This window comes from Emydura macquarii, unplaced genomic scaffold, assembly GCF_026122565.2.
Source record: "Emydura macquarii macquarii isolate MOO-44397 ecotype Brisbane River unplaced genomic scaffold, CSIRO-AGI_Emac_v2 contig_3080, whole genome shotgun sequence".
Lineage (NCBI taxonomy): Eukaryota > Metazoa > Chordata > Testudines > Chelidae > Emydura > Emydura macquarii.
The window spans coordinates 1,547,926-1,571,659 of NW_027133217.1; the positions used below are offsets into that span (position 1 = coordinate 1,547,926).

Consider the following 23,734-nt stretch of genomic DNA (forward strand, 5'->3'; position numbering starts at 1 on the left):
AACTTTGCCAAACTTTAACCGTTTGGAATGAAATTTTCTGTGCTCTGCATCTGCCTCAGATGGAGTAGTTTGGGAAAATTCCAACTAAAACAGTTTAATAAATTCTGATAACAAAATATGTTATCAGGGAATATATGTTAGGGGAAAATATGTTATTTTGCCTGTGTTAAAATATATACAACCATTTTGTTGAGACACTCTAGGGCCTGCATGCTTTGGAGCAGGGACTTAACATTTGGCTGGAAGGTTGTTTTGGTTTCAGGGATGGGCTTTTGTTGTCTCCATAACAAACTGCACAAATTTCAGATTTAAGCCTGTGGAAAAAAAGCTCAGTTCAGACATGCTGGCTGGAGACTTGGAGGTTGGCAGCTAAATTCTCCAGAGATTCCATCTGGACTGAGCATGCTCCATTCCCTCAAAGCTCCTATATGCAACTGGAGAGTATATTTCCCATCCCCTCAGAGCAGCTAAGCTTGCTCCAACCCATGGCTGCAGGGACTCAACAGGGTTTTCCCTGCAATTGCTCTTCTGGGCTGCCCTTGGCTGTTGTAGCATCAGGCACGAGATCTGAGAGCAGGGAGACTGGCTGTCCTGTGGTCTCAGTGCTCCCCATCTAGGCAGCTGGAGGGGAAGGAGGAGTGACAGACAGGGGTGGGGAAGGGGGAAGATATGCAGGGCAGGGGAGAGGAGCTTGGGAGTAAGAGGAACAGTGGCAGGAGCTGTGGGAGCAGGAGAAGCATAGCACAAAGGGGATCCATAAGGGACAGAAATTCGATGGGAGGAAGGGGACAGCTGTGCGGATAACAGCAGAGGCCACCTTAATTGAAGCATTTCCTATCTTCTGAGTGTTTGACTTTGCAACCTTAATGTTCTTTTATTATTAATTTTTGGGATATAATATATACATATATTCACAGACAAGTTTTCATGTATATACTGTATACACACGCTGGACTGAATTTGGCCTTCAGACGCATGCACAATCTGCCTTCAGAGACCAGGAGCTATGTATGAGAGCAGAATCTGGCCACACATTTTAAAATTGTAATATTATGTGCTTATCTACATGCACACACACACAGACTAAGAGGAACCTGTGTTAGAATGAATGAATATTAACAATCACCATGTTTAGAGGATTTGTCTCATACATATTTTGTTGCTCTAGATGCAACATGGTCAATGTTATCGGATCTATTAATGCCTACTAAAATCATTCTGTATGATAAGAGGCAGAAATAGGGGTCTCTGCAGAAGGGACTGCAAGTTACCATAATCTCAGGGATACTTGCACAATCTATCCTTTGCTATCTCAGAACATGCTGCAAAGTCAAAAAGGTGGGAAGCATGTCAATCACAGCCTCGTCAATCACAGCCTAGAGAGTTGTGAATATTTATTTTCCTCCTCATTTCACTGTTACGTCACTCCTGTGCAAAACGATAAATGCTTGAGATCAGCCACCGATAGAAGAGGGGGAAGAGGAAAGGAAGGCAAAAGATGCTCATGGAGGCTGAGGAAGTATGAGTATGAGACCACTTGCTTCGGAACATGAATCCCAGTACTTTCTACCACTGTGCCTTTTACTTCCTGAGTCTTGCTGCTTTCGTAAGTAACTGTGTTAAACAGATTTTCCATCATTGTTTTCCCTAATCAGTCAGCGTAACGTTGGAACAGATGGTCAGATATGGCTGGTTTCGTTGCATGATGATGAAACCATCGCATTGCATTGCATTTTCTTTATTTGACTTTGCTTCATATTAAACCGTGGAAGATGCTATGAAAGGTGCAAACTGTAGCAGAAGGAACACACGCACAAGCTGTAAGATCTGTGTGCCCTTGCATTTCACTTCTTTGTTACTGCACTTTCATTATTACTTCACTTCCATGAAAGAGGAACGGCATTGTTAACAGTGCATATTATTTTGTACGTAAGTGCTAAAAGAGAGTATGACAAATGCAAAGAGGGAGGGACTAGAGAAGAGTTTCTACTGTAGAGGCTATGAATTTAGATATTGTTGTCTTAGCCTTCGGCATACGCGACATTAGTAGAAGTTGATATTTCACCTGCTTCTTTGGTAGCATCTAAGATAATTTAGAACGTGAACAGTGTAGACAATAACAGGGACAAGAACAAATTCATTGAATCAACTGTATATGCGAGGGCTGACTTAGGCTCCATACATTCATCAATGTAAAAAACTACTGATCATACTGGCTTTTTGCTTCAGCCAATCACTCTTGAGTCAGTTGCATGATTATATATGTGAGGGGTAGTGCTTTGTACGATTGTTTAATTGAATTATGTTGTAGTTTAATTCATTTTGTGGTTGAATCCTTTCATTTCTTTTGAGCATTATTTCTCAGTCTTTTGAGGTCGGTGACCCCTTATTTCAAGTCAAAAGATTTTGCAACTTCCTCACATTTACTATACAAGTAAGAATATCAGTTATAACAACACGCCAATGTAATTTATGTGTGTGTTTTGAGAGGTTGACAGAAAAAAATTGATCTTGAAGCGCAAGGAAGTGGAGGGAATGAGGAGTGAGATATTCTTTGCTTTAGAATGCAATAAAATGTTCAATGACTGTCGTGACCCTGGGGGCGGGTTGCAATCCATGCTTTGAGAAACACAGTGTTAGAGTACTGTTTTTGAGTGGGCTGCATGGTATCTTCTTTTCTTGTGAGGAAAGAGAAACAACACTGCAAAGTGGAGTTATTGGAAACAAATTATTTACCTGTAATTATCTCTGATTGCACCAGATAACAAACTCTGCTTTGCGGTGGCATTATATGTTGGGAGAAGTACCATTCCTCATGACCAGGGTATCATGTGGTCCTTTTTGGTTAACCAAACCTGAGTATGGTTGAAGGACATCACAAAGATCTAGATGTTACAATGCTTTCTTCTGAGCTAGTTTCTGCCTCTGTTACTCAAATAGAGAAGCACTGGACTTCACAAAGAGTCACACTGATTTCCATGGGGCTACTAACAGATTAAGATGCTACTCAGAATCAGGCTCTTAGTGTATATTAGGATACCTTTATTATTATAGCTGAAATTAGGCAAGAAAAGGCTGTTTTAATTTAGTTGGAAAAACAGCCATCCATTCTTAGCCATCAGTATGATTTGGGGTAACTTTTCAGAGTGGTTTTAAATACTTACAATATTTATAAATGTCTCTACATTTTGTAAACGTAAGATGTTTTATATTTATTATTTGTTATTATGGTATAGTGCAAAAAAGAATGCAGAGATTGTGCCACGCTGAAATCCGTGCCTGAAAACAATGATATATCACAAGCAAAACAAAATTCAAATAAACGGAGCGCAAGATACAATAAAACCACATAAAAATAATCAGAATAAGACACATTCTATTCCCAATGTGTAGAGTATTTGGTTGCACTCCCGGACTAGATCCCGCATTCATTATTCACCTGAGCATCGATTTCACATGAGCAGAGGTTGCCAGAATAGCTTGATTTTTCAGAGGTGCTGTGAACCCACAATTCCAGGTGACCTGCGGTTACTCAGCAGCTCAGGAACCGGGCTGTAGGTTTGGAATAGAACTCAGTTTGCTTTTTTATTTCAGACTGTTTAATTTCACATCAACAAGAATAATGGTTTATTTACTTCTTCTTGCAGGAAAATAATCAGAAATATTAATCACGATCCCTATATAAGTACTTTCCATGTCTGATTTTGTTTAGTTCCCACTGTATTGTGCCCTGGAGGAAAATATGATGGATCTCATAGAAAATAATATTGGAAAATCTTTTCTCCTCTCCATTGTAAGTGGGGCTTCCAGCTTCCTGAAATACAACACTATCAAAATGAGAAGCAATCTTAGATCTTATTGCTACTTACCTGGCTGTATTTATTTTCTACCCCCACCCCTGCCATATTTGCTCTTTCTCATTCTGACTAATCAAAAAGTCCTTCTTTTTCCTCTGGGATAGATTCTGATACCCTTCTTCCGGTTCAATAGCACTATACCTTATGAGTGGACCTATTGATTTCAGTAGAACCAACCATGAAGTAATGTCCTGCTCAGTGTGTGAAAAGGGCATCAGAATTTGGTCCTTTGATGCTCAAAGCTCCCTGCTCCGTGGGCTGCTCAAATATGCCGGCAGTATTGGCACTCATCCCTTTAGCACCCCAAATCATAAACATCAGGAGGTTCCCTGCTCAGAAGTTGAATGAGTTGAAGTCTTGATTTTGCACAATCAGTAAACTTGTCCTTTCCAACATGGGAGAGAAGGCTCAGTCTGGGACAGGTTCTGGTTAAATCAATATTCATTTGTAACAAGGAGAAATAACTCTTTTATTTTTAATTGGAAAATGATCTGACCTCTGCAGGATATTTTTTCTCTCTGTGTGTCTTTATTCTTTGACAGTGATTAACAAGAGGGTTTGTTGTATCTGATATGAGTGAAAGACCATCGGAGCCCCAATGTCACTGTGAAGACATCATGTAATATATTTAATAACCATTTTAATACGCTAAAGTCCTTGGCCACAATTTTCATGAGTACCTAGTGATTATGGGTAGCCAATCTGAAATGCTTTCATGGGTCATTTTACAAATGGCAGCTGTGCAGCGGTTTCTGAAAATCGGGCCCCGTTAAGATGGTTCACATTGGGTCCACAAAATTGGAGGCTCCAAGAATCACTAATCACTTTAAAAACATTAGGCTAGGAGGCTGTAATCAGACCGGTTTGGAGGCCCTGTTTGCTGACCGAAAGCTGAGCAGCTGGAACAATTTCAAGATTTCTAGCCCTGAGTGCTCACGAGCTGTGTGCAAGACATACTGGGGACACTAAAGATCAGGCTGGGCGTGAAACACGTCCTCGTCCACCTTCTTGGTTCATATTATATACGCTATGCTAACACAGCTGTGTGAGAAAAGACTGTGTGTTCGACCCTGCCAGGCACTGAGAGCTCCTGTGAGGTGTCAGGTGCTTCCTCCTCCCTAAAATAGTAAGTTCATGAAATGGTCACCTGCTAAGCTTCCAATCCTGACGCCCTCAGGCATGCGACCAAATCTTACCTCTGTGAGTAGTTCCACAGAGTTTAGTGGGAGTTCTTGTTCTGTGTCACGTGGGTAATCGCTGCAGGATCAGATCCCAAGATCACAAAGTCAGATGAAAGGTGAGATCAGGGATTCTCGCTAGCTATGGGCCCAAGACTTAAAGTTCAGATCGGGGTCCCAATGCTCTCAAAGTTTAGGAGTGTTCGAACTGTGGGTTTGGATTTGGAACACTGTAGTAATAGGAGGTGGCTACGAGTATGGATCTATCTCCCAGTCCTGTGCCAAGCTGTTCTAACATCTCCCCTAATCGTCCAGCCATCTACTGCCTCGGCAGAAGTCAAGAAAAGCTGAATATTCAGTCCCCTTCCATTACCCGACTGCAGCTTATGTTAGCACAGCCAGCATGGTAAAAACAAGAGCAAATGAAGCTGCCATAGTCACGCTCGCTTTCTGCCAAAGGAAGGAAGTGCTGTGATAAGCCATGAATATGGATAAAGGAAAGTCTGACGAACCATTGGGAGGGGGAACAGGTAGCTTTTCAAAGTAGGAGTGTGCACGCATAGAAATCAGGAATCTGGAACATTAACTTGAAAGGTGCAGCAGTGTCGAATGCCAACCTCGCTTTCTGGCTGGCTACAGAGTTTGTATGTTTCTCTCGCTGAGCCTTCTCAGTCTTGGCTTGTACAGACGGAGGGAACAGCTGAATGTTACACCCACACTTTGGACTGGTACAGATAACTACACAAGGCAGTGGAGAATCTGGTTCTCTAATCACTAGATTCTCATAATTCACCGTAAATAGAAGTAAAAATGTATCTTGCACTCCTCTCCCACCCCAACACACACTTATCCAGAGTTACTCAGATATTATGGGTGAAGTATAAGAAAATAGATGCAGTATACGTAGGCAAATACGAGAACTGGGGTTCTCAACCAGTGGTTCATGTGCCCCTGGGCATAGGCAGAGGTCTTCCAGAGGGTACATCAACTTATCTTGATATTTGCCTAGTTTTATAACAGGCTACATGAAAAGCACTAGCAAAGTCAGTACAAACTAAAATGTCATACAGAGAATGACTTGTTTATACCGCTTTATATACACTATACAGTGAAATGTAAGCACAATATTTATATTCCAATTGATTTATTTGATAATGATATGGTAAAAATGAGAAAGCAAGCCATTTTTCAGTAATAGTGTGCTATGAAACTTTTGTATTTTTATGTCTGATTTTTGTGAGCAAATAGCCTTAAGCGAGATGAAACTTGGGGTGTGCAAGGCAAATCAGATTCCTGAAAGGGATATAGTAATCTGAAAAAGTTGAGAACCTCTGTATTAGAATACAGGCTGTAATTGGTCCATGGGGTTTTCTATCCATTATAACAAATGTTAGGGCTGAGAACCTCTATCTCTTGTTAAAGTTGGAGGACATTGCAAGTACTCAAGACCTCTTTCAAGGAGAAGCCAGAATTTTTAAATCACCTGCAGGAAATGAAGCATACAGGTTTAACACAGGTGCATGTGGTAGAAGTTCTCACAGCTTTGGAGACTAAACAAAGAAAAAAACCAACCCTAAAAATTGTATTTTCCTGTGTCTGTGAAAAAACCAAATATGTTTTTGCCCTCACCTGGGATTATTTTATTGGACTCTAAAGGTTGTTTTCACATGAAGACACCACTTATTTTGCCAGGAGAAGTTCTTTTCACTGTGCAAGCGGGTACATTTCCACCCTGATGAGATCTTTCTGCACACAGTTCACTAAACCAATAGAGCTCTATAAACTATCCATTCATTAAAAGATACGCCCAGTTCTCATGCTGGATAACATGCCTATTTTCTGCTACGGTTTCAATACACAAGGACCAAATCATGGCCTTTCAGTATAGATGACTTTCATTACTGATGAAGGAACACAGTGGAGGAAGAACAAATATAAGCTTGCATGAGAAATTAAAAAGAAACTGAGTGTAGTGTGGGACTGACTCTTTCCCAGACAGCTTGAATTGACCCAAGGCACTGCTCTCTAGACAAAGAGGAAGAGTCCATATATTTAAAGGTGTGGGACACAGAAAACAGTATCAGAATATCTCCACTACATTTGTATAATCACATACACACCAGTTTCACTGGGCAGTTTCCAAGCCCTGAAGTCAAAATAGCCATGGCTGGGTTTAGAATTCCATGGCATGGAATCCTGGGTCTAATCTCTTTTTTTCCTTTACCCCTGGCATCCAATCCTGCTCCCATCAAAAGCAGTGGCAAAACATTCAATGTCTTCATTAGGAGTAAGAACAGAGCCTGAGATGGTAAGCTAGTAAGCAATCAGTTCAAATGGTTGGTATACCAGCTTGCTATAAGGATGTTAATATGAATGGAAAACACTGGCTTATTAGAACCATTACATGCTGCACTCTGAATGACCTGAAAGTAAGATATTTATTTCCAAAACTCACTGAATATTTATCTTGCCTGTGTGAAAATAAGCCGAGTCGAATTTAGTCAGCCACCTGCTCAGGACATAGATTTCATCCTGTTTTGCTTCTTTTTTTTTTTTTTTTTTAAAGAATTCATTGATAGATAACACTCCTGCCATGACTAGGAAGGACAGGGCTGAAGGCAGGGTGGCGCAGTCAGGGCCGTGTGTTGATATGCAAGAGTTGTCCAGCTCGTGCTGAGAAAGATGGTCCCAGGTTATCAAGGCACATGCTGCTGTCCCTTCTAAAAGGAGGCATGTGCACTGCTGGATATCACTCACTGCACACAGCAGAGCTGGTGGGAAATGGTTTTCCCTTCCTCTGAAAAATTTTGAGATTTCAAAGTTGTTTCAATTCTGCCACGGGATGAAAACGAGACCTTTTGATATTTTTTTTTGAGAAAAATCAGAGTGGGAGAAAAAGGATGTTATACCCTAAAATAGCCAATAACTCAGTGGTTAGGGCACTTTCCTGGTATACAAGAGGCAGGTTCAAGTCCCTTCTTTACTTTATTTGGTTATTTTGTCTGGCTCATGGCTATTCTACAGCGTGGCTCTCTCTGACTACAAACGTGGACCAGGATGTGAGAAACCTCTCCTGGCTAACGCTTAGTTGAAACTGACCCTTCCCTACAAAAACGTTTGGTTTTGACAAATTGGCATTTTCTCACCCCCCAAAAATAAATAAATAAAACGGTTGAATAATCCCACTTGGCTCTAGCACAATGTATTTGCCAGTTGGCTGGGTGCCTTGGAAAATCCAGTAGGTTACGCTTGTTTGTAGCCATCCTGCTCTGGTGCTACCCACCAGAGCTCTTTGTTGGTCTAGGCTGGAATCCTGCTTTGCTGTAGCATGGGGGAGAAGTGAGAAAGTGGTCCTGTCTGCTAAAATTCTCTGTGCACATCTCTCCCACACAGCAGAGCACACGAGCAGAAAAGGCTAGCACTTGTCCTTCAGAACGGATGGTTGTGGGAGCCTCAAAGCACTGACGATTAAATCCTGCCGATAACATCATTCGTGCAGGAGAAGGGCAAAGGGCATAAGGAAGGCAACAGAACAGCTCCTTTTGGAGTCAGTGGCAGAAGAGGCTTGTTGGACACAAATCTTGCAGAGGGCTCCGGAGACAAAAAACCTTCTGAGCCAATCTTTATCTGGGGGCGGGTTCTCAGCTATGAAGTTTATGGGGTATGCCAGTTTATGCCAGCTGAGGATTGGCTCTTTGATGTAAATCAGCATAGAACCACTGACTTCAACAGAGCCCTACTCATTTAGGCCAGTGGGGGATCTGGCCCTATATAGTCAGGACTACATGATGGAGTGGCACTGCCCACGGGGCAGGACTCTGCGAAATTTTCATTCCTAACCCCTAAGCCAGGGCTGAGCACCCTCACGGCACGTTTCTTGTTGTAGGTGGTTGGGCACATCCATCCAGAATGTGACTTCATAGCTGAGCTGAAGAAAAATGAGAATGAATGCTTGAGGGATGCTGAAGATCATGGAAATGAAACTGCAGGTAGTGTACGTGGCGTGAAAACTTAACAGGGTTGTGAGCACTGATTCAGAGAAACAAGAGAATCCTCCCCGCTCGGTTCTAGGCCTCAACTCAGCTCCTTGGATTCCCTCCACTGGTTCCCCGTCACTCTGTGTATCAAGTTTAAATAATTTGGTCTTTCACTCAATGGCCCACATCCCTTTCCCCTGATCTATCTCACTGTTCAGCTCTTCTATCAAATTCTGCCACCCGCTGAGCCCTTCATTTCCTTCTCCCACTCCTGAGTCTGTGCCCTTTTCCGCACTTCCCTGGAGGCACGGAATGGTTTCCCAGCCCAAGTGTGTCACGCCGCCACCCTCTCCTCACTCCGTTCCCTCCCCAAAGCTGGCCCTTTCTGTGAGACCTGCAAGAAGTCAGCTAGAAAAACATAAATGAATGGGACCAGTGAGTTGGATAGATACCATAGTGTGAGCCTGCTGCAGTGATGCTCCTCCTTCTTCATCGCCCACCCCCTGCCGACAACACTCTCGCTCGTTGCATCGCATGCAAAATTAGACTTTTCATGCGCAGATATAAATATCCTTTACAATGTGTGTTCTCTTCCCTGGCAGGTTGCAGGACAGCGTGGGACAGGCTACTGTGCTGGCCGGATGCAGAGGCTGGTGAGACTCTCACATTGCCCTGCCCAAAGGTCCTCTTTCACTTCCTCAAGGAGCCAGGTGAGGGACCGATAAAGCAGCTTACAAGTGTGTGGGCCCTGCTGGGCCAAGTAGAGTGCTACTCTGTTGATTTCCAAAGGAGCTGAGGGTGCTCTGCAGCTCATCTGAGGTCTTGCTCAGCTCCCATGATGGGGCCTGGTCCTGTAGTCCATACTTAGGGCCCGAGCTGAAGAACTCTGAAAGCAATGGAAAGATCCCCATTGGCTTTCATGGGCTTTGGGATGAGCCCATTGGATAAATACTCCGCTTGAGTTCAACCACAGTGTTCTCTGAGTCAGGACTTCAGCACAGGACCATAAGAGATGCAGGCTATGGTAAAGCGTGGGAGGAGATGAAAGGATGAGGAACGAGTGATGTGGTTGTTCTTTCGGGCCAAGGGTTGAGATGAAAAGCAGAACCTGGGCCAAATGCAACACTGACGAAAACAGGCACAACTCAATGGAAGCCAAAGGCATTGTGGCCACTTGCCCCAGAGGTGAGTATGGCCCAGTAACTCACTACAAACAAACATGTGGGAGAGGAGCGGGAAACGATCTTCCAGGAAAGATCTAGGTTTGGCATTTTCAAAAGGGAAAATTAATCTGCGGAGCTCAACCTCCTGCTTCCCTGGCAGCGCCTGACACGGTCGTTAGAAACGAAGGATAAGGCAAATCCCTTTCAACTGCACAGCTTCATTTCCTGTGCTGGGATTCTTAGGTTTATCCTTGATCCGTCTCATAAAGCTTTCTGCGGAAAGCCCCTTATTGACCAGCAGAACAAACCAGAAAAACCAGCAATTAATATCCAAAAGATGCTAACCCCAAGGAGGGTGTGGGGGTGAGGGGTGTGTGGGGGAAGGAGAGCGGGTTGAATAGAACTAGGAGGTCAGAAAGAGTCAGTGAACCAAACTGTGAACCCCTGTATGTAAAGGAAACCACTTCCAGCCAGGGGGGTGCAGCAGTGCCCCCTGCAACCCTAGATCCAGCATCTCTGCCTGGGACACAACTACAAGATTGGTCATTGGTGACTGAGAGGAAAAACACTACCACAACCACAATCCTTGTCTGTATCGCCATGGTGATATTTTATGGAATTACCTCAAAAACAACAAGAACTTTTGTTTGCTAGTCCCTGAAGACACACACTAGACCCTAAAAGAAAAGCAGTGACTCAACATGAAACCTAAGAGAATGACAAAGCCATTGTCTATACCAGTGGTTCCCAACCTGTGGCCCGGGAGCTAAAAGTGGCCCCTGGGGTCTTTCAAAGTGGCCTGCCACTCCCCTCCCGCTGACTGCAGAAGGGAGCCGCTGCCTAAGGACCCAGGCAGAGCGTGTTGCTGCGGGGCTACAAGACTCCTTGCTGCAGTCAAGGGGACAGGAGAACAGCGCTCCCCTCCTGCTGGCTGTAGCAGGGGCACAGCAAAGTGCTCTGCCAGGTCCCTAGGCGCTAGGGTCCCTGCTGGAGCCAGAGGGAGGGGAGCACTGATCTCCCACCCCCCTGGCTGCAGAAGGGAGCCACTGCCTGGGGACCCAGGTGGCATGCAGGGGGCTACAGGATGCATGCAGTTTCCCTGCTGCAGCCAGGGTGATGGGAGATCAGCGAGGAGGTTGCCTCCTCACTGAATTCCTTCTGTCTGGTTCCATTGTGTGGGGGGGGGGAGGGTGGAGTCTGGTGGTCCTTCAGGGTTGTAAAAATGATATCTGTGGCCCTTGAGTCAAAAAGGTTGAGAACCCCTGGGTTCTACTGTGCAGGCTACGCTGATGCAATGATTTCTGTTTTCCAGATCAAAGAGCCCTGTGGTGTAATCAAAACGCATCAATCTCTTCACTGTTGTAGCAATATTCTACAGAGCTCTCTGCAAAACAATTACTTTTTCCATTTGATTTATCATCATGTTGAAGTGGCCTCAAAGAATTAATTTTCCTGCCCTTATATAAAAATCTACAGTCTATAGGGCCTTGAAAAGTGTAACTTTTAACACACGCTCCTGTCCCCATTCCACCACTCAGAAACATTTTGCTTTTGTCTAAACCAGAGGAAGAGGGCGAGTGACATACAACTTATGTTGCCATGTTTAATAGCTACACTATCCCAACCTTTAAAAAATAGTGTTAGCTTCTTTTGAAAGTGTTGCCTAAAGGGATTGCCTAGCATACAAAAAAACCCAACCAAAATAAACTTCTCTAAAGCCAGTTTACAAAGATGAGGCATAGGCCTCTTAATAGGCTTCACACTTGTAAATTGCAAAGAATGTTTTTGATTCTAGGGGATAGTAAAAAAATACAATTTTAAAAGACAAAAGGCATAGCTTTATGACTGCATAAAAGACAGAGGTACAGACTGTAGCCTCTGATATCCTTATCTGAAGAAACATCTCCTATCCCACACCTCCTCCTCCTTTCCTGGATTTTTTTAAAATCTAAAACTGCCATATGCTTCTGCTGAACATGCTATTTTTAATCACATCAAAGCTTTAAGAAAGGAATTATCATAAACCTTAAAAAGTTCAACATGAAAACCAGGGTATGGAGGGAAGAAATCTGGCCTGCATTTTAGGCGAGCATTGATAAATGATTGAAATATTTTTTTAGTGAAACAATTTTGTAGCCACTCTTTGTTAGTTGGCATGATTTACCATGAGCAAGCATTTGTCATACAAAAGATTGCCCCGACTTCATGAGGCATTATACCTCCCATAGGTGTGCCAATTTTTCTAATCCCTTTTTCACAGGCTAGCAGACATAGTAAATAAATAAGATTCACAAAATCGTTGGAGGATGTCGTGTGTGGAGATATCTGCAGCAGCACCTGCAAAGCAACAATTACAGTTTGGGGTTTGGTTATCATAACATCGATGGGTTCCTAAAGAATGATTGTTTTCTGTTCTTAGTTAACACTTTACATTTTACTTTGCACAAGCTATAACCCTAGATAGTTTACAGCATTGAATAATACAAGACAGATGAATAACCTGAGAAAGTGCTGAAAACAGAGGTGTTATGATGACTAAAGCCCTAATGCAAAGAACTAGGGAAGGAGTTAAAAGGAACTGGAAGAGGGTATGATTTAAAGAGGAGATTTGAAGAAAAGGGGGGTAAACTTTTAAAAGTTTCTGATAGTTTATTGTTAAAGCTTTATTTGAAGTGATTAAAGCAGTATATTTAGCAGAAGCATATGGAGAAGATGGCAGTTTTAGATTAAAAAAAAAAGTCAAGAAAGAAGGAGGAAAGAGTATGGGGTGGGGGCTGTTTCTTCAGATAACAGTGTCATAAGCTATGGCCTTTACCTCTGTCCTTCATGCAATCACAAAGCTATGGCTTTTAACTTTTAGTTACTTATTTTTTTACTGTAGACGGGAATCAAAAACTTCCTTTGCAATTTACAAGTGTGGAGCCTCTTAAGAGACTTACGTCCCATCTTTGTAAAGTGGATTTAGAGACGTTTTTGTTTGGTTGGACTATTTTGATATGCTAGGCAACTCATTTAGGCAAATCTTTCAAAACAAACTGTCATGTACTTCTGGCTACAGAGCTTGCTTATATACACTAGCTGTGTTCATTGTAAGATCCTTTAATGCTGTGCCAGGGATGGCTAAGGTTAGTTTAAAGAAGATATTTTTCATACAATGCCACATAGTGGCTGAACAGTATAATACAGTTAACATTCCATTTCATCTCCCCATTTAAGTTCTACATTCTTACCATTTACAGTATTGACACAATCACTGTCTTTGAAATTCAGTACGCATCAGCCTGTTGAATGTCTCTGAAACATACTGTTTTTCTAATTACATGACCCAAATGCATAACAACTTGGTATTCTGGGCTGTCCATTAGTTGCAATGGCTGGCAGTGGTTGGTTTCGAATCTCTATGTCTTCTTCTTGGCTAAAGGAATTTGCCAGAATCCACTCGAGTCATCCAGCTTGAAGAATAGTGTAGCTCCTTTAACTTTGGGGAGGAAGCCATCCAGTGTTGGGAGCATATATATTTTCTCTCCCAACTGCTTCTGTTACAATCCACACGGTTTCATATTTTTCCATTTTTCTTTATAACTGGGACCCTTGGGGCACACCATGCCACTGGCTTAGAGATTTTCTCGATTATGCCAATCCACTCCATTCTCTTTAACTCATTTTCCACTTTATGAAGTAATGGGCAAAGAATCCTGTGTGGTATGTGTACACTATATGGTTCAGCATTGTCTCTTAAGGTTATTTTTACTGGATCTCCTTTCAAAAGTCCAGTATCACCAAATTCCATCATGTTCTTCCACCTTTCTCGATGATGGCTTCCACACTGCAGCCGAGAAGGCTGTTGTTTAGTGGTCTTATGATCACATACACTCTGAGTGCACAGCTTTTGTCTTTGTAGATTGTTTTTGTGGTGAGCCGGCACATGTGGTACAGAATCCTTCCATGGCTAGTCAGAGCTGTGTCAGGTGACCTTAGCTCTGAGAGGGGCTGAAGGTGATTGTAAGGTCCTTCTGAGATGATTGTGATGCTAGCTCCTGTGTCAATTTTAAAGCTAATAGTCTTTCCATGAATATACAGATTCATTCTCCAGGCAGGCTTTTTGTCATCAAAAGTGGTAGATCTCAGAAACAACGGCTCTTGATTGTCTATGAATCAACTTCCTGAATGATTTGGTATGGCAAACAGCTGCAAAATGTCCATATTTCATACATTTATTACACTGGGCATCTCTGACAGGACACACGTCATCTCTTGGTATATGCCTTTTTTACATAGAATCATAGAATCATAGAATATTAGAGTTGGAAGGGACCTCAGTAGGTCATCTAGTCCAATCCCCTGCTCAGAGCAGGACTAACCTCAGCTAAATCAACCCAGCCAGAGCTTTGTCAAGCTGCAGATTAAAAACCTCTAAAGATGGAGATTCCACCACCTCCCTAGGTAACCCATTCCAGTGCCTCACCACCCTCCTAGTGAAAAACGTTTTCCTAATATCCAACCTAGACCTCCCCCACTGCAACTTGAAACCCTTGCTCATAGTTCTGTCATCTGCCACCACTGAGAACAGCCTAGTTCCATCCTCCCTGGAACCCCCTTTCAGGTAGTTAAGGACTGCTATCAAATCCCCCCTCATTCTTCTCTTCTGCAGACTAAACAAACAAAACCAAACAAAAGTGTTGTGCTCCAGCCCCCTAATCATTTTTGTTGCCCTCTGCTGGACTTTCTCCAACTTGTCCACATGCTTTTTCTAATGGAGGCCCAAAACTGGACACAGTACTCCAAATGCAGCCTCACCAATGCCGAATAGAGGGGAATAATCACTTCCCTCGATCTGCTAGCAATGCTCCTACTAATGCAGCCCAATATGTCATTAGCCTTTTTGGCAACCAGGGTACACTGCTGACTTATATCCAGCTTCTTATTCACTGTTACCCCCAGGTCCTTTTCTGCAGAACTGCTGCCTAGCTCATCAGTCCCCAGTCTGTAGCTGTGCATGAGATTCTTCCGTCCTAAGTGCAGGACTCTGCACTTGTCCTTGTTGAACCTCATCAGATTTCTTTTGGCCCAATCCTCCAATTTGTCTAGGTCACTCTGTATCCTATCCCTACCTTCCAGGGTATCTACCACTCCCCCCAGCTTAGTGTCATCTGCAAACTTGCTGAGGGTGCAATCTACCCCATCCCCCAGATCATTAATGAAGATGTTGAACAAAACCGTCCCCATCTCTGGTTGAGATGGGCTGAAGCTGTCATTGCTGGTGCTGTTAAAGTCCGATTCCATTTCCTAGAAGACAAAATAAGACAAACCCACACAAGGGAGAGGGAGAGGAAAGAACAGCAAAGATAGAAAATGCAGCTTCTGTCTCTGGTGTTTAATTGCAACCTCACAGGCAGAGCATGCGGTCTGACTAGCCACTCCAAGAGCTGGCAAACTTGTACCAGCATGGAGCTGGGTAGGGGATTGCTTTTACTCACCTCTTTCTCATCACAGACTTGTAACAGTGTTGCAAAAGATACAGTATTGGTGGGCTAAGCCAGACTCTTATTAAACAGAAGGAAAATGGAGAGGGATCAGAGAGATGGGGCAGGAAAAACATACATGGGGGAGAGAAGAAAGAGACAGTCTTACATCCCAGGTGGTGACCGGGTACAGCCTGAGCTGATGGAGATGGTAGTGTCATCTGGGTCCCTCTCTCTGGACCATTCTGGTCACGACATCTATTAGGCTTAGGACGAAGAAGGTCCCGGGTTCAAGAAAAACCTCACAAGCTGCACCTCTTTCTAGAACGGCTCCCATGTATTCTCCTGTAGCTGGAATATAAGTCCTTCCTACCTCACTGCAGAGAGTGTTGGCTCTGCCCATTCTGGAGCACCTTATTGGCAAAGTACCTACTACTGCTGCTTTCTCTTTTGCCATGTACCTAATGTATTAATATTATTATTTATCTGTACCACTGTAGTGCCCAGTAGCCCTAGTCATGGACCAGGACCCCTTTGCACTAGGTGCTGTACAAACAGAGAACAAAAGGATGATCCCTGCCCTAGTGGGCTTACAATCTAATGTCTGGCTTTGATTAGCAATAAACAAGCATTTCTTGCAGGTGTGGTAAGAAGAAACTGTACAGAGAAGGGCTGGTCTGAGCCATTCCCCTCCTACCACATTGCCTGTCCAGTGAATGATGAGATTCCAGTGGAGGAAGTAAGTCTATCTGAACAAATATCATTTAGAAATGTGTCAATGCTAAAAGGATACCTTTCTATATCAGTTCACTGGGGATGGAAACTTGGTTGAAGCAACAACACTCTCACTGTGTACACGTCACTGGCTTTTTACTCTGTCCACTTGCCCTGTGAAATTATTAAGGACATTTATTATTCAGGTTAAGAGAGCAGTAATTAGGACAGTAATTGAGTGAGAAAAATATAGGGTCTGATCGTCAGGTGTTGTAAATTTCTGTAGCTCTGTTGAACTATACAGACATACACCAGCTGAAGAGCTGGTACAAAATGTTTGCAAAGCCTGGATTAATACTTCAGATATACTCAATAATCAGTCTGATCTGTTGATAGCATCCCTGCAACAAGAAGGCAGACATGCCTTCTTTTCTCCAAAATTTCAGACTCAAGGCAATTTAACCAGTAAAACAGATGAGGCTGGATTTCTGCTCCTCACTTAGTTTAAAGAAAACAAATCATTTAAAGAAAAAATAAGCAGCCATAAAAAAGTAAAAGCAAATGTGGGCTGAAGAAAAATGCCATGCCCAGATTCTGATTTCTATTACACAGGTATAAATCCATTGACTTCAACAGGCGTACACTGGATTTACACCTGTGTAATTTAGATTAGTATTTGACCTATTTTTTCAGTTAGATTCACAAAGCCATTGTCATTTTAATCTTGTCTGCACAGAAAAATTTTCCCACTTACTTTGTGTTTATATATAAATGTGCTTATGCTGGTATAAGCTATTTTTGTACAGGACGTGGAATAAGCTATACTGGAATAAGGCACCTTAATAACAGTATTATTGCATCCACCCTGGCCCTAGGCCAGATCTGGCAGAAGTCCTTAGTGTAGCTAGTTACACCAGCAAAGCTGCACTCTGGCTGGTATAGCTTGTTTCATTCATAGGAGGTCAATTTTAGACACTGTCGCAAACCACATTTTTGCTGGTGTAAGCTGCATCCACTCATGGGGGCTGTCTATACTGATTCTGCTGCGTCGGGCTCCATAGATTGACGCAGCGGGGTTGACTGACCAGCTAGTGGAGACCTGCTCAGTCCATCCCCGGAAGTGCTCTCTGTTCGACACAGTAAATCCACCCCCCGGAAAAGAGTAACGCTGCATCGGCCGGAGGGCATTTCCCATCGGCGCAGTGCAGTGACAGATGCCATATAAGGGAGTGTAAGTAATTCGACAGGAGATACGCATTCTACAGTTCGTAGCTTGCATATCTCCTGTCGACCCAGTGCGGCATTGTAGACCAGGCCTAGGATTGCTTTGCTAGTATAGTATATCAGTATTCCCATATTGGTAAAATACTCTTAGACTAGACATAGGCTAGGGTTGGACAGGTATCTCCATATTGGTTAAAAAAATCAGAACCCCAACTGATATAATTGTACTGGTACAAAACCAGTCGACCTGGCTGTATGGCTCATTCTTCTCTCACTTACTCAGGTGTAAATCAAGAGTAACTCCCCTGAAGTCAATCAGAAGTTTCTCCACTAGGGTAAAACTGGAAGAAAACAGCAAGGAATCAGACATTTACTGTTTGTGCCCAGCAGATGGTGCTACCTGAGTGAATGAAAGCAAGATTCTGTTTTACTTCCTGAAGTTAATTTCACCTGTCAGAGAGAGAGATTAGGCAATAATCCATTCGGTATGATGGTGGATGGATTTTTGTTGTCATTTTCACATTATTTTTGCACTGTTTGTCAGCTTACTGTTTAACTTGGAACTTGCTTTCCAGCTGGCTGATCTGTAAATGCACAAATGCAACCCTTGGTATGTTTTTTTCCCTTCTTTTTATTTCTTCCTTGCACTTCTTGTGCAAAATCAGTCAAAGAATGAGCCTGCTGTTTTCTTTTGCAGTTGCCCTGTTCTTTCTTCTAGGCTGACTCTTTGGCCTGCTTGCTTATCCATTTGGAAACTGGATTATTGCCTTATATGACTTTCTTTCTTTCGTATCTGTTGTGTAAGGAGTGGATGCCAACTGAGATGAGCCTACCTCAGATTTGACATTTGCTCATGGGATGGGTTCTCATTGACTCACCTGGTGGATTTGCTGTTGTGGGTCCCATGTTTGAGTTTTAGCTGGACAAACACACCCAATAAGAACTGCTACCAGGACTTTGATAACTGGTTATGTGTAATCTAGTGTTTTGCCACTAGGTGGTAGACACAGTATGAACCCTATTATGAGAAAAGGTTCTGCTGCTCCCTTTTGCTTCAGCACTTCTGAAAATCAAACTAATATTAATGCTTAAATTTTATTGAGAGATGGGCTAGAATCAGAACATGAGATTCTAACTGGCTTTCCTTCTCTGCACAGAGTTGTGCTTTTGCAAAGGCTGGCCCGGGTGGCAATAACTATACAACAAAATCAAAATGGGACCCAAGAGACAGATACTTCCAAACTTTTAGGGAAAGTTTGGATTCAGATACATTTCCAGATCCAAACTCTGGATCTTGGGTCCATGTCTGGTTTTAATTGCTGCTTCCATTAGAGATGGATGAAATTAGTCTGTCTGACTTCATATCCACTCACACCCTGTGTCTGGAAAAAGCTGGATTTAAAACTCAAACACTACTAGGTTCTTGTTGTGCTTGAGCAAAGTTGAGTTTGGGGGTATATAGAGAAAAAAAAGGGGACATAGGCACAAACAGTGAACTACAGATAAGGCAAGGTTGAAAAGAAGAAGCAAAGAGAGGGAGAGAAAAAAATAATGAAAAAATGGATGTTTGCAGTATTGTTGTAGCCATACTGGTCCCAGGATATTAGAGAGACAAGGTGGGTGAGTTAATATCTTGTACGGGGCCAACTTCTGTTGTTGAAAGAGAGAAGCTTTTGAGCTATACAGAGCTTTTCTTCCGGTCTGGAAAAGGTACTCAGAGTGTAACTGCAAGGTAAAAGGTGGAACAGATTGTTTAGCATAAGTAGTTAACACATATTCTAAGGGACCTCTTCAGGTGAAATGGTCCATAAACATCTCTCCAGTCATAGGACAAAATGATACATTGTGCCGTATATATCATACATAAGGCAGCCCTTAGTGCTAGCTACTGAGGAATTACCTCTAATACAAGGCACTAGTCTGCCTGCAACTAGGACAACATGATGTGAAATCCAGATCCCAATGAAGTGAATGGGACTTCTTCCAGTCACTGCAGAGGGGCCAGCATTTCACCCAGGGATTTTTAAAAGTTGAATCATTCTTGCAAAACAAAAATGGGTTTAAAATGCAGCAGACAAAGCTTCATGAACTCAAATGACTGCCATTGGAATCCCCTAAAAATACAGCAAAAACACTGAGAGTCCTGTAGCACCTTAAAGACGAACACATTTCTGCAAGCATAAACTTTGTGGGTTGCAGCCCACAAAGTTTATTTGTGCAGCCCACAAAGCGTATGTCTGCTGGAATTTGTTAGTCTTTAAGGTGCTACAGGACTTGTTGTTTTTGCTGCATACAGACTAACACGGCTACCCCTCTGGAACCTAAAAATACAGTTTGAGAAGATCACAAAACTTTGCACAACATGAAATTAATCCTTCCCTCATTGTTGTCCATCTCCTTTGACCTTCTCCCATTGCCTACCTTGAACTTCTGCCATAATTATCTGAACGTTTTATCAAAGCAAGACATTTTGGTTTCATAAATGAATGAGTGGTGATTTACAGGAAGGATTAATGTAGCCCAGTCATGGTATAACAACATAGTCACAAACAGAGCCAGGTTGAAGTTTTCTTAAGAAACCCAAACTGGGTCAAACTTGCCTGGTTTCAGAGATCATGATAAGTCGGAAAGACAGTGCTGTTTCATGGAAAGACTTGCTAAATTTCTAAAACCTTTTGAGTGAACTTGGACCCAATTTCAAGCCATCCTAGGCTTGTTGGTGGTTTTCCATCAAAACCATGCAGAGTTTACAGGATTTTGATATGAAACACGGTGAAACGGAGGATTCCAGCTGAGTTTTGCTTTGAGATCACATGAACCCTCCAAAAAGTGAAAGTCCAGGGGTGTGAATTGAGACCACAGAAAAGGTTCTGATGCTTCACAAAGCAAAATCACCAGATTCTGTGTAGCTTCTTTTACTTTTATTTTCATTAAAACCTATGTGACTTGTTCATTCTCTTCTTTATAGCAGTCCTATTTTTCTACTGTAAAGATCATCTATACTGTGGGGTACAGCATCTCTATCTCCTCCCTCACCCTTGCTGTGATTGTTCTTATTGCATTCAGGTATGTTTATGAACATTTATCCTTGGTCCGCAAAAGTGAACAGAATAAACCGACATCAAGTTAATGCATCATGCTGGAAACTATGGGTAGAGATATTTACAGATTGACAACAGGCAGAAATATCTGTTACGTGAAAGCACGGTTTGCATTTGAATTCAACTGCAACACTCTTCACGCTAGACGTGAACATTATGTTTCAGCGTGAGTGATCTGATCTGGATTAGGCTTTAATCCAGCCTGATTTTCATAGTTACTGAGCATCCCCAACACCCGCTGAAGACACTGAGCTGCAGCTGCAGAATACCCCTGAAACTCAGCCCCTAAAAATAATCACTGCCCAATTTGCTAGGAAAGCTATCTTGATTCTCTTGGGTCTCTCTGCTCCACTCCCAGTTTCTGGGGAGCTGTTAGCACAGTCAGTGAAGAGTATGTCTCACATTCAGGGTCTACTCAGTCATTGAGTTCAATGGGAGCAGAGTTAGGCCACAACTCAGTACTTTTGACAACCCCACCCACAGGAAACTCATCCATGTGAAAGACGAGTTGCCCATCTACCACCATGTCATTTTGCTGGCCTTCCTTCTTTTCCTCCAGGAGACTCCGCTGTGCCAGAAATTATATCCATATCCAGCTCTTTCTCACCTTCATCTTGAAAGCTATTGCCATTTTCATTAAGGATGCTGTCCTCTTCCAGAAGGAAGACATTGACCATTGCAGCTTCTCTACAGTAAGCATTTGAAAAGGAGATTACAGTAGTATTTGATATCTTTGTATATCATTAATGTATTGTTTCATTTCTTGCCACTGCTTGGGCTTGTATTTTATCAGGTGGTACCTGTAATAGATATGTCTAATATGTAATAATGAAATTTTGCCTTCCCTGCTCCTTAGACTGAATGCAAGATATCAGTTGTTTTCTGTCACTATTTTATGATGACTAATTTCATGTGGCTGCTGGTAGAGGCTCTTTACCTGAACTGTCTGCTGTTATCATCCTTTCCTCATGGAAGACGATACTTTTGGTGGCTTGTTCTCTTTGGGTGGGGTAAGTGAGCACTGAGGTGTGAATAGAAAAGGTCAGGTTATGTTTAAAGGCTTGCGCCATCGCCCATGGGGGTCAATGGAAACATTCCGACTGCAAAGTAAATGCCCATATATTATCAAATGGGTGAACCTCAGAGGGTTCTGTGGGTTGGATACGTGTTCGAAACTTTAGAATTTGCGAAACTGGGATGGATCCGATGAGGACACCAGGCATGCACCATCTATTGGCCTGGGTATAGCACTGGGAGCCAGGAACCCCTGATATTTAATCCTGGCTCTGTGGCGAGCCACATTAATCTGTGTGCCTTGATCTCTCCAGCTGTGAAATGAGCATAATAAAATGTATCTCTGTCTAATCCAGCGATACTCAGACAGAGGTTCGCGAGCTGCAGGTGGCTCTTTAATGCATCTCCTGCGGCTCTCTGCAGCCCACGATATTAACAAACGGTGTGATTTAATTATTAACCAGTCGATGTTATTAAGCAATCAGGATGCTTTTACTATGCTATTAACCACTTGTAGCTGACAAAATAATATTTGGTCAGTCATTTTGCTATGAGAATAATATCTATGATTTATATTTATATAAACTAAATATTTCCCCTGTCATACTGTTTAAATATGAATATATAGTACTATAGTAAATGAAACAGCGAATTCACACTGCTGTGGCTTTTTTGGGTAATGTTGATCGCTAATTTGGCTCCTAAATCATTGAATATACCACATCCATCAGTATTACCTTACAGGGGCACTATGATAATTTATGGACTGATGTTTGTAAAGTGCTTAGAGGTATCACTGAAATGGATAAATATCACTCCCCAGCACTTTGCCAAAACCACAACTCCTTACCTCAGATTGAGGCTGGAACTTACAGCCTGCCTTTAGGGACTAGTTGAGTCAACTATTCACATGATTAAGGATTTCTCATATGAGTAAGAGGTTGCAGGGTCAGGTCCATTCTGAAGTTACTGTTTTGTTTTCATATTCCCTTATGCATCCCTTTACAACTCCAAAGTGCCACGCAAACATTAACTGGTTAATGCCGTAACCTACTTCATTTCATGGTGTGCATCGGGAGACTTCCCGTTATGTGTGTGCAGCTCACCATAACTTCGTTAGGTAAAATGCAATTCCTGTTAGACGTAATGGTCACTGCACAGGGTATTTTCTATGGTCAGTAAGTGTGTCCCATACTATCACTGTAGGGTTGCAATAGACAGGATGGAAATTTAATTTGGAATAATTAATTAAATCGGAAAAAAATCCCCACCAAATTGTGTCTTAAATTGTTTCTGCAGGTTTCCCAACATTTTTTACCCTAATGTGGATATTAGCAAAGCTCCATTTTGAAGACACAGCGTAAGTTGCAGTTTCATACTAGATTCCATATTGTGGTGTTGCATTTTTACTGTTACAATCAGTTCCAATCCTAAATTCTCTGTGTGCTGGTGTGGAGCCCTATTTAAGTCAATGCCTTACATCTTTACAACCATTTTGCACACGTGTGAATGGTTTCACAACTGCATGTCAGTGGAAAACCAGGCCCTTAATCCTACCATCTTTTTTTAATTAATGATGAGAACAACATTTTTTTTTAAATGGAAAATGTATATGGGTGAAATTCTGGCCCCATAGAAGTCAACAGGAATTTTGCTGTTGAGTTCAATAGAGTCTGAATTTCACCTTGTGTTTTTTTTTTTTCCAATCTGGTAAAAGGATTAAGGGATTTATTTCAAACTGTCTAAAACAAATTCACCTCTTGCACTGAGACTAAGAAAAGATTCAGGCTGAAGGGAGATTTTTTAAAGAAGTGACTGAAAATATGTTTGTAATGGGAATGGATTTACAACCTTTACTATAACATTTGCTTTTGCAAATGTTATAATCAGAGATAACTTGAGGTATTATGCTTCATGGAAATCAAGGGATTCTGATGAGATGATAACTATAGAGCAAAGCTACAGAGGTTTTTGATATAATCAGAAGCCTGAGATCCTTATATAGACTTATGGAGTGGAGCTATTACTTTATATGAAGACAATG

General features: G+C 42.3%; 1 protein-coding gene across 1 annotated transcript in view; it reads left to right on the top strand.

Moving 5' to 3' along the window:
- The first annotated feature begins 1,549 nt into the window (after positions 1 to 1,549).
- GHRHR (growth hormone releasing hormone receptor) overlaps positions 1,550 to 23,734 on the top strand; it is a 33,495-nt gene continuing 11,310 nt past the window's right edge. Inside the window, exons 1-8 of the mRNA XM_067530463.1 lie at positions 1,550 to 1,606; positions 8,922 to 9,024; positions 9,615 to 9,722; positions 16,267 to 16,376; positions 20,544 to 20,641; positions 21,236 to 21,368; positions 21,533 to 21,686; positions 22,990 to 23,050. Of these exons, the coding sequence (XP_067386564.1) occupies positions 1,550 to 1,606; positions 8,922 to 9,024; positions 9,615 to 9,722; positions 16,267 to 16,376; positions 20,544 to 20,641; positions 21,236 to 21,368; positions 21,533 to 21,686; positions 22,990 to 23,050 (824 nt within the window). The remainder of the gene's footprint in view (positions 1,607 to 8,921; positions 9,025 to 9,614; positions 9,723 to 16,266; positions 16,377 to 20,543; positions 20,642 to 21,235; positions 21,369 to 21,532; positions 21,687 to 22,989; positions 23,051 to 23,734) is intronic.